Below are 10,763 nucleotides of genomic sequence, written 5' to 3'. Positions count from 1 at the left end.
TGGTTTGTCTTCTTTACACAAGAGTGTGCTCTCTCTCCTTACGTTTCCCCTCTAACTCCACCGTATTAATAAAATAGAACTGCATCTGCGCTTTCAGCAATGTGCATAAAAGCACCACAGACCAACACAAAGACAAATTACTTATACACACTTTCAGAATTGCAAAGACTGAAAGAGAGAGCACCTAAATCCATGTATTGTAGTAGAAGGGAGACTCAAAAAATGTCTGGGAAAAAGAACTCGACTGTTCCCATTGTGGGTTTTTCAGACCAAATTCATATTACATTTGGGAGACTCAGCCTCTAAAAACAGAGGTATGGGAACAAATACACTGGAAATGCCATGTGGCGCTGAATGCTTCTTTCAATGTCGCAACTCTCCACTCAACTCTTTGATTAACAAATTCAAAAACACCTAAATGTTACAAGTCAAATCAGCATTTCTATAGCAAATGCACATGAAAGCCTGTCAAACAAAGCTGATCCATCATGTAACCCTCATATATCTCCTTCTCTAATCAACCAGGCAGCTGCCTCCTCCCCTTTGTTACCACAGGTGCTGTGGAAAAACCAACATTATGTGGAAATATCCCACACACAGCAAACTGAGCTAATAGGTTGCAGGCCCACTGATTTAATCTCAAAGCCAAGATTAAGTATTCATGCCTACATGATCTTTGTGGAGCACAGCTGTCCAGGCTCATAGAAGCCCGCAGTGCGCTTCAAGGAGATTTATGCTCATAAATAAGCTCGTACGTATACATGAACAAACTCAGCGAAGAGGAAACAACAGGTTGCGTTCGAGACGAGTACATCTCCCATGTAACTGTTGTTTATATGACGCACAAACACATACACACACACACAAATGTACGTCACAGGTTGACCACCATAACCCCACAATCTCAATCCATCCAGGAGATTACGGCTATAAAAATATCAAAATGGTCCCGGTCTCTTGGCCATCCACTTAAGCTTTTAAAAACCACGCTTAAACGATGATCCCAGTGAGCTGAAAAGCCCCAACCTTCCATGGTGTGGCAGCCGTTTTGTGTGTGCACGCATGCATTTGTGTGTGTGCGTGTGTGTGTGCGTGTGTGTGTGTGCGTGCATTTGCCTGTGTGTTTGCGAGCAGGTTTAGTCAAATTAGCCATTTCTTTCCAAGTGGGACAAAAGAGTATGTATTTCTTTGCATTTACTGTGACATTTGGCATTGTAAAACATAAAATGACACCAGAAATTAGGAGCACAAATCTTAATAAAGCCAATCAAGTGTTGTATTTTATTTATTAACAAAACAAATCTCACTTCCCTCTGCTTTTCGCTCTCCATTTGTTTGAAAGCTGCTGAGGGACAGAGCAGATGGTTGGACACAGACTGCTGCATGCTACCTGCCCTGTCTGCCTGCAGGTTGTGCCTTCAGCCAGCTCTCCCCTCTAGTCAAATAGCTCCCCATTATGGTGGACAGAAGTAGTGCAAGCCCAACAAAAGAAAAGTGGGAAGAGTTCCTGTGACAGAGTATTCATTAAATTCACTGAAGAGCAGACAGGTTGCTGCAGTAAAGCGGTAACTCCCGCTGTCTTACCTTTTCGTTCTGCTACTTGCTTGGATTTCCCAGCCCACTTGAACTCCACGCTGGTTTTCTGCTCATTCTCATCCAGCAACAAGTCACCCCTGCTGGTGTCTGAAATCTTAAACATAAGACAGACCTGTGAGTGAGCGGGCAAAACAGAGATTGGATAAAACCACTTTTGTTAGAATAAGGCATGTTTCTCTCACAGGAATTGAAATGATCTTATTTGTAATCATATTTGTATTTTCGTCTGTTTTTATATGTTATGTATTGAGTGTAAGTAAGCACTGACATGAAACAGAGAAGGTGATTGAGATACTAATTACACCACTTTCCCACTCTATTTCACCACCCCATCCACTTTTTTCCCTTTCCTATTTTTGCCTCAGCTTAAGTGGTCTCTTATCTTATCTGTGGAATTTCTCTTAGTGGCTTAAACTGATCAGGAGGGTATGGCAGAGGATCACTTTCTGGACCCGAGCGGTCTGATACTAAGGAATAACTCTTTTCATAACTCTTTTCATCTAGTATTCAAGTGAACACTTAGATTAGTCTAAACACTATGGGAAACTGGAAAGCGGGGTTTGATTTTCTGATCATTGACACATAAACAATGGAAAAATTTAGTAAGTGATTAAGCAAAATGGATGGGCTGTGTGACATTTTCAAATTATTCATAGATAAATAAATGTAAATTGACTCAACACATTATGTTTAACCAAATGAGCATGATCCTGCACAAAATCTGAAATATGTAGAGGTTGAACCTACACCTCCCATTCACTCAGCATCAGCAGTAGCTTTATTTTACTGTTTGTATACTTTGAAATCATTCATTCCAGATTCACATGATGTTCAGCATAGTCTAAGTGCAAAGAACCATGTTAATGTCACATAAAAACAACTAATTTTAATTTCATCTTACTCACCACAGCAGGTAAAACCTCCCTAAAACCAACATGCTAAAGCCAACAAAATACATACAGAGGTTATAGCATGAATAGGCCAGCTTTTAGCCTGATCTCCCACAATCCATGTTTTAGACTCTGCTACTGAATATTATTTTGTGAAGCAATGTGTAATACATTATAATACAACACTGTAATAACACATTGGAATACAATACAAAACACATTTTCACACATTGTCAGCATCTCTCCCTGAATATAACAACTGTCTAGTAGAGGGAGTAACTGTGGGTTGTGTTTGCCAGCTATTTAGCATAAAATAACATTATTTCACTTACGCAGGGTTGGCGTCTTGAACTAATGAGAGTCATCCTGTCAACCATGGAGCCCAGAAGCTGGTCAGTCCTGCCTTGCACTTTTGCCAGAGTCTTCATTCTGCATTCTGCTCCTCTCCTCCTCTCTTGTGCTTGTCCTCACGTGGTGTCCTTTTTCTTTACTTCACCCTAAACCGTGTCTCATTCCTCTAACCTCAGAAAAACATCCTTGCCACATCTCCGTCACATGCACTAATGCTTGAATTTTCTTTTAAGATACAGCACAAGTTTCTAATTTCAGAAAAAGATCTCTACCATTCTGCTTGATTTCCTACAGATGGACACGAGCAGAGAATCCATGTTTTGCACCAGATCCCTTTGGTGTCCAAGTCTCCCCTGGGCAGAAGAGGCCAGCTGTTCATCTGCAGTGAACTCTTCAGGCCCTTCTGGGTAAGAGGGGGTCAATTTGCCCCCTGACAGGTCCGGTCACGTCCCACACACTAACTTCAGCCTGTGACCATTCCAGAAACAGAAGCTTTAACCAACTCAGCCAACCAAACCAACTCAAAATAGTTCCCAAAACACATTATTTGAATTCTGGCAAAGTGAAAGAACTACTGTATCCTGTCTATAAAATCCTAAAGTGCATGATTATTATCATAATTATATAACTAACTTTTGCTGTCATTTTTTTTTCTATTTCAGCTGGCTTTTTTTTTTTTAGGGTAGCCACATGTTACTGCCTACCATATGATTTATGCATTCTCATTTGTCTTCTTCCTCTGTGAAACCTACCTAAACCATGTCTTCTTCTTTTTCACCAACCCTTGCACCAGCCCCCACCCCCACTTCTCTCTGGTGCATCTCTGCTGTGTCCAGCTTAACTTTATCTGACAAAAAAAAAAAAATCTAGAAACTAAGAAAAGCCAAAAGCCAAGAAACAGTGCAATTCAGTTGAATTAATCAGACAATCTCACTTTATTAGATTATGAACAGCCAAGTTTGAGATTTGAGCTGGTGAACTGTGTAGCAGATCCTCATGTTGTGGTAAAATGTCATTACTCAGCCTTGCCAGCTTTTGCCATTCAGCATAATCTGTTTAAATTGTCAATGCACTTTTTTAAAATTTTTATTTCTATACTTGTTTCAGCTGTTCTTTTGTAGTTAGAAAGTCTCTCCCAGACAGGCACCTTCTGTTTAGAGTGCAGTGGTCACCTCTGATGAGATTTGATAGTTACCTTCTAGTCTCTGTCAAGTGCCTACAGAACACACAAAGATGTGGGTTCAGTGTTTTTAACGGAAAGTGCTATCAAGTGTGCTTGTTATGACTCTACTGCTGATTTTATTTTCCATGTTATGACCTTTCTCAAATATGCCCATCCTAAGAGATTGCACATTTTCCAGACACAACTTCCTATAATGGTTAAATGCTCCTATGCTGTAGGTCTGAAATGCATTACACTCAGTTTAGCAGGAGTCTGACAACCAGGGGAAGCTAATTATATTCCTAAACAAATACCCAGGTAAAAATAAAGCAGGAAAAACTATGATATGGCAATTCATGATTCTGTCTTCTGTACTCAAATAACCAAACTGTAAAAAAAGGAAGGTAATGCAGACCCCACCGGTGACCTGCAGAAAGATGAAAATGGCCATGGTAGTAATCCTCTACCTAAAGCTGTTGTAAGTGGGATGAGCTGGCTGAGCACAGTGGCTGAACACACGACGTCTGTGTGAAGACTCCTCCTCTAAGTTTTATGTCATCATGACAATATGTGGCATAGAGATGGGTAGAGTACTTCTATATTCAGGCCTGGGGAGAAACCCTGACCTCTCATCTACTCTCAAGCTGCAGTAGAAGTGCTGAAGGAAGAGGGAAGTTGTTGGTGAGAAGTTAAAGAGTGATATACATAAACCTACACCTGGATACATTCTTATTTCTTCAAAGCTGTTGGTTTACCATTATGGTGAGTGTATATCGTTTGTGTATGTATGTGTACGTGTGTCTGTAGTGGTACTTATAAATTGCTTCACAGTGGTATGTGAGATGGAGCGTACTGTTCTGCCTCTGTGTTCGATATTACTTTTTTTGGCTCACAGAGAGTGATGATAGCCTCATGAAAATGAACTGTGCTTCCACCTTTGGCTGATGATATGAAAGTACTCAAAAATGATATGTGCACTCAAAAATGCCTTTGTTTTTCACCTTAGAAAGTGTTTTAACATTCTGTGTAGCACATGCAAATCTGATCTATGCTGCAAGTGATTATTACACATTATTACACATTGTTAACAGGTCTAAAAACAAAATAAAAAACAAACAGGGAAAAAAAAAACAAAACAGTGTCATTAGCTCACTGGTCTGATTGGCTTCTGAGTGAAGGGCTGGGAGCCAAAACATGTGTTCATGAGGGCCACATGTGACTTAAGTTATTCTGAGGTGGGTTGTTCCTCATTTAGCCTTATGTTCAGCACAGCTTTCAGACGCTGATCCAGTTACTCAACAGAAAAAGGCACGCTGAGTGCATTCAGCCACACCCACTCCATGACACATGGAAACAAACTCATGATCCTGTTTGCCCTTGTCAAATATAAGTTTGTGACAGATGTGATGATCTGATGCATCATGATGCATTCATTGTTGTTCTGAAACCACATGCAACATGATGCATGCTTTTGTTCCAGTCTCCTATCAAAAACTTGCATCAACAATTTTTCTAATTTGACATTATCTATTGTTATGGAGAGCTGACCAGTGGGGAAATAAAAAATCATCCTTTCAGAGTTTCCTTATCTCGAGTCTTCCTGTTATATCATTGTTGCTATAGACAACAGTAGCTCCTGTCTGACTAGTTTCTGTTTTCGTTGCAGATGTAGCGAGAAGGTGCAGCAACATCTCACCTGTTCTGCTGTTGGATCACTTGGAGCTGGAAGATGGCTGCAGCGGTCGAGGACCCCCACCTCGGCTCAGGTCCTGATGAGGATGCATCTGAAGTATCTCTATCAGGGAGTGACTCTGATTCAGACAGTATCCTCTCTGATGACTCGGTGCTCCCAGACTATCAGCGGGAGATAGCAAATGGGTGTCCAGCATCAAAACTATATGATGCATGTGCTCGTAACGAACCCCTCTCCCTCCGGAAGATTCTGGAGAGGGGAGTCACAAAAGAGGAGGCCATGGAGTTGGACATCAATGGCTGGGTAAGGGTCTCAGTCATAATGTAAATAATTTCTATCCTACTCAGAATTTTTTTTAATATACTTTTGATGTGAATTATCCTTACCTTTTCCCATTATCCTTTACCAACAGAATGGCTTGATGGTGGCTTGCTGCAAAGGCTTTTTGGACATTGTGTATGGCCTCCACAACTGTCCCTATCTAGACATAAATCACCAGGACAATGAAGGCAACACTGCACTGATGATTGCCTCCCAAGCAGGCAAGTCCTATCCAGTAGATATATTGAACATGTCCATGAAAGCTTACATTAAGCAGTTGATTTCTATTTTCATCATTTATAATGCTGCTGAAGAAATACAATTAATATAGTAATAACTTGATTGATTTGATACTGAATAGACTCAGCAAAGTTTAAGTACAGCATCCTTGTTGCAGAACCTGCATTTATGGTGTAATTAGATGGTAGCAAATATGACATGGTGTATAAGAACTATATAAAGACTAGTAGCACTTCAAAAAGAGGAAGATAGTAAAGTTTTGCTTTGATCAAGACACAACCAATTCCAAGCAATATATATTCTGTCAAGTCAGGTGAAAAGGAAGGGATTTTCCAAACAACATTACCAGCTCTCAAATGTTGTTCAACTTCCACTAATGTCCATCTCCACTTTCTTTGTTACTTTCTAGGCCATGCCAGCACTGTCATGTATCTCCTAAACTACTTTCCTGGTATAGACACTGAAATAAGGGATTGCCGTGGTTTCACAGCCCTCATCAAAGCTGCTATGACAGGCCGCAATGACACAGTGGCTGCGCTTGTCATGGCTGGTATGTAAGAGCCAGGCCCATCTCTGAACTCTCTGGGACAAACTATTTTCAATGAGTCACTCCTTTCTGTGTTGCACATTGTATATGCTTTGAATATGAGGTAGATATTTCCGTGTTTAACAGTTTGAACTGAGTGTAATTAATACGGCAGGTGTTTCTCTTGTTGCATAGTTGGCATAGTAATTGGGGTCTGAGACAACTTTTTAGTCCTTCATTTCTGTCATTTTATGATATATATGAGCTATTTCCCGAGAAATCATATTTATGTGATTTCTGACACCAAAGCAATATCCAAAAAGAGAAAAAGAAAGAAACAAACAAACATAGATAGATAGATAGATAGATAGATAGTATAGGAAAACCAACAACCTAAACTTCTCAATTAAGTTGGCTTCTCAGTCTTTTCTCAAAACTTTTCATAAGTATCAAACTACATAGCATATATTTTTTGGGTTATATGCATGAATTCGGTAATGCTTATTCAATCAAGCAAATATCATTCAAATCACTGCAAATCTCCTTCAGAACACTTTCGTACCCAGGACGGCTGGTGTTCAAAGGCCCAAAACTATTCTATTTTATTCATCCACTTGTGCTGGACCTTTGACACTTGGCAGCGTTGCACAGATCCATGAGCAGATATTATTAGATCTTCATGAGACATACTTAGATTAGCTCATTAACGAGACCTCTTGCTGCTCTAAATCGGGTAAAATGAACAGCTATAGCACAGGTAGTAGGAATAGCTGAACCCTCGCTGGTTTATCTGTCCGTATTTGAAGCCAGCTCACGCTCCTCTTGAGTGTATGTGCTAGTGACGCCAGACCAGTTAAAGGGATCACTCTGAGGACATTATCATCTCTTAAGACACCCTGCAGTAATCTGTGACTTACTAGTCTTGAGGGCTAGTAGTAGATTAGCTATTTGCAGGTCTATTTTAGTCTGCACATAATTATTCTCCTGTGTTCTGTGCTCATCAGTACTGCTGTCATGCTGCCATGTTGACACACCTGTGCCAATATACTGACTGCAATGTAAAACACAAAAGTCTATTCATATCATAGTGCCCCTCTAGGCCAGTAACAAGCCCTCTGCCTTAAATATCCACATAGCAAAAATCAAAGCATTGTTATTAGTATTGCTATTATGTAATATATTTATTTCCTCTACCTTCTCTCTTTCCAGGGGCTGACATACATGCAGTAGACTCTACACGTAGTAAATGTGCTCAGGATTGGGCACTGAAAACAGGCCGCTATGACACCATATACCGGCTCCGACGCCTTACATTGCGTCGAAAAGCTGTGCAATTCTGTGAGAGTTACATCCCTGAGTGGCCCGAGCTCAAGGAGAGAGTAGCCAAGGCCACAGCTGACAAAAGTGCTGGGGCAAAAATCACCCAGCGAATCAAAAACACCTTTGGCTTCAGCTTTCCTCGTGACCCCCAGGACAACGGGGTCTTGGACCACATGGTGCGCATGACCACCAGCATCCACAGTCCACTGATAGCAACTGGGTGCCGTCCACTCTGCCCCACTAGCCCTCCTGAGATAGGGAAGCGCCGCCTGGCTGTGCAGGAGCTGGCCAAGAAACACTCAGAGAAGGAGTTAGAGGAGAGCTCAGTGAGCCACAGCACTAGCTCACTATCCCACATCTGCTCCTCCATCCACTCCTCAGAGTCTCCTACCATGGTCTGCTGTGCTGAGCCAGAGCGGCGGGGCAGTATCCTATCACTGGCCTCTGCCAAGGTTACCACATTCATTCCCCGCAGTATGACACGGAGGAACAGCGTGTTTCCCTCTGGCTGTATCCCCAAGATCAATGTCACCAAGTCTGGAGAGCCCACGCCAAAGAAAGAAAAGAAGAAGAAGAAGCAGAAGGGCTACCTGGAACCACCGAAGTGGAAGTACAAGGAGGCCAGGGAGGAGAAAAAGAAGGAGAAAAAGAAGTCTGATAAAGAAAAGACAGACAAAGAGAAAAAAGAAAAGGAGAAAAAGAAGGAGAAAAAATAACACTTTCAAAACTGCCCATGTATTTTAACAACACATACTGAAAGCACAGATCACGCTTCATTGCCAATTATGCTTTGAGAGGCCAAAGAGTTCCTCTGCGGTAACTGAGGCAATGGGATTGTTTAGCCACTATGCAATAGATGAAACCAGCATGAATACAACAAGAGAGAACAAGAAATTGTTCTCTCTTCTCTCTTGTAATAAAACTATTTTAACTGTAGTGTATTTAACTCAGGGTTTGAAATTATTACAAAAAGTCAGGCTCACCATTTACTGTGAATGGAAAAAAGTTAAAGTTTTGCCAAAATAAGTTAAAAAGTGGACTGTAGTGGACTTTTTGTCCCTTCAAAAATGAATGACAGAGCTCTTCAAACAAGAACTAATCATCAGGACCAACATGTAATGTGAAAGTATTTTGAAGGTGAAACTGTTAAACTACTTACATTTTCTAGTGTTTGTGAATATTGGGACACACTAGTATTTTGAGTTAGGATGGGTAAGAAAAAAATGGAACATCTCTATTTACAAGGCAAACATTTAAATTTATGTAAATATACCCAAAGTTGATAAGACCAAAAACTTTAAATGCCAATATTATGATACAATGCATGCTGCACTTCTTTACCAATGCAATTACACAGGCGCTAGAGCCAGCATTCATGGTATCTACCTCATCATTCACAGAGAGCACAAACAGACTGGCACACGTGCATACCTGAGTGTCCATCAACAATACATAAAGATGTCTTGTAAATAGATATGTCTGAAGACTTTGTATCATTATATTACATGTATTTTTCTTAGTATTTTCTCTAGTGGTCTAAGTTATTTTTGTATATATGTAGCCACTTTACAGCAAAGTTATATTAAATATGTAAATATGTAATCAGTTTTTTGTTTGTTTGTTTGTTTGTTTGTTTGTTTTTTTTTTTTTTTGCTAACATGTATCTATAGCATATATCTATTTGTGGATCTCCTTTTTTAATTGTATAGATCACCTTTGATTGCCACGTTCCAATATTGCCAATATTATCACTTATACTGTACCCTGAATTTATTAACTCTATGAGTGTACACATTAACCTCTGATAGAATTACAAATAAAGACTATAAGCTGGTGAATGATGATCTGTTTGTTCATTTGTGTCCAACGACTGAGGACCATTAGAGGACAAGCTGCTACAGGGACAATAATCCCTGCTCATGTATCATCTTAATTGAAATGAGATGATGTGGTATATGAAGCAAAAGTGAAGGGAAGGATGTATTCAGACTCTGTGCAGTCTTTCCCTACATTTGCTTCGGTTTATGTCCACAGTGAATTTGGGGATATGACCATATGTGTTCCACCAGAGAGCAGCAAAGACGACCCTAAATCAAAAAGTCATCAAGGCCAAACTCAGTAAAGGTGCATCAGGCCAGATGAGTAAAAGCAAATACGTGTTTGCAAATAAAGTCATGACCTGACTGCAAGACTTGAAAACAATTCAGTGCAATTTCCCTGTACATATATGGTGTATATCTCTTTTTTTCTTTCTTTCTTTCTTTCTTTCTTTTTTTTTTTTTTTTTTTTTTTACATATGCTCAATTTCTTATTTCAGTATTTATCGTTGTAATATTTTGTAGGGACTAATGCACATAATATCCATACTTTTTTACAGCCACAATCAATGCACATGTAGGATTGATGTGCATATTCATAAATTTCTATTTCTCATCATTTAATTCTTCTTTTGAGAATTTGAGCAACTACAGCTGGCCCAATTTTCCTGTCGAGGGATCAGTAAAGTATTTCTGATTCTGATCCTGACATCAAAGCAAAGAGAGGCCAATTGAGTTTTGGGGAACAGCAGATAAGCAGAGAGGAAAAGGGCATCCTTGGGTAACCTCATTTGACCTGAGTATGGCCTACCATCAGTTTCAAGCATTTTTGTCTTTCCTCCTTTCT

The 10,763-nt window shown here is 40.0% G+C and overlaps 1 protein-coding gene across 1 annotated transcript; it reads left to right on the top strand.

Moving 5' to 3' along the window:
* The first annotated feature begins 5,728 nt into the window (after nt 1-5,728).
* On the top strand, nt 5,729-8,815 carry ankrd33ab (ankyrin repeat domain 33Ab). The gene is made up of 4 exons (XM_030052254.1): nt 5,729-5,995; nt 6,105-6,234; nt 6,663-6,803; nt 7,989-8,815. The coding sequence occupies exons 1-4, from the start codon at nt 5,729-5,731 to the stop codon at nt 8,813-8,815; spliced, it is 1,365 nt and encodes a 454-aa protein (XP_029908114.1).
* The last annotated feature ends 1,948 nt before the right edge of the window (nt 8,816-10,763 follow it).

This window comes from Myripristis murdjan, chromosome 5, assembly GCF_902150065.1.
Source record: "Myripristis murdjan chromosome 5, fMyrMur1.1, whole genome shotgun sequence".
In the NCBI taxonomy this organism is placed as follows: domain Eukaryota; kingdom Metazoa; phylum Chordata; class Actinopteri; order Holocentriformes; family Holocentridae; genus Myripristis; species Myripristis murdjan.
Note: the sequence above shows the minus strand (reverse complement) of the source record. Positions and strands in the feature narration are given on the sequence as shown.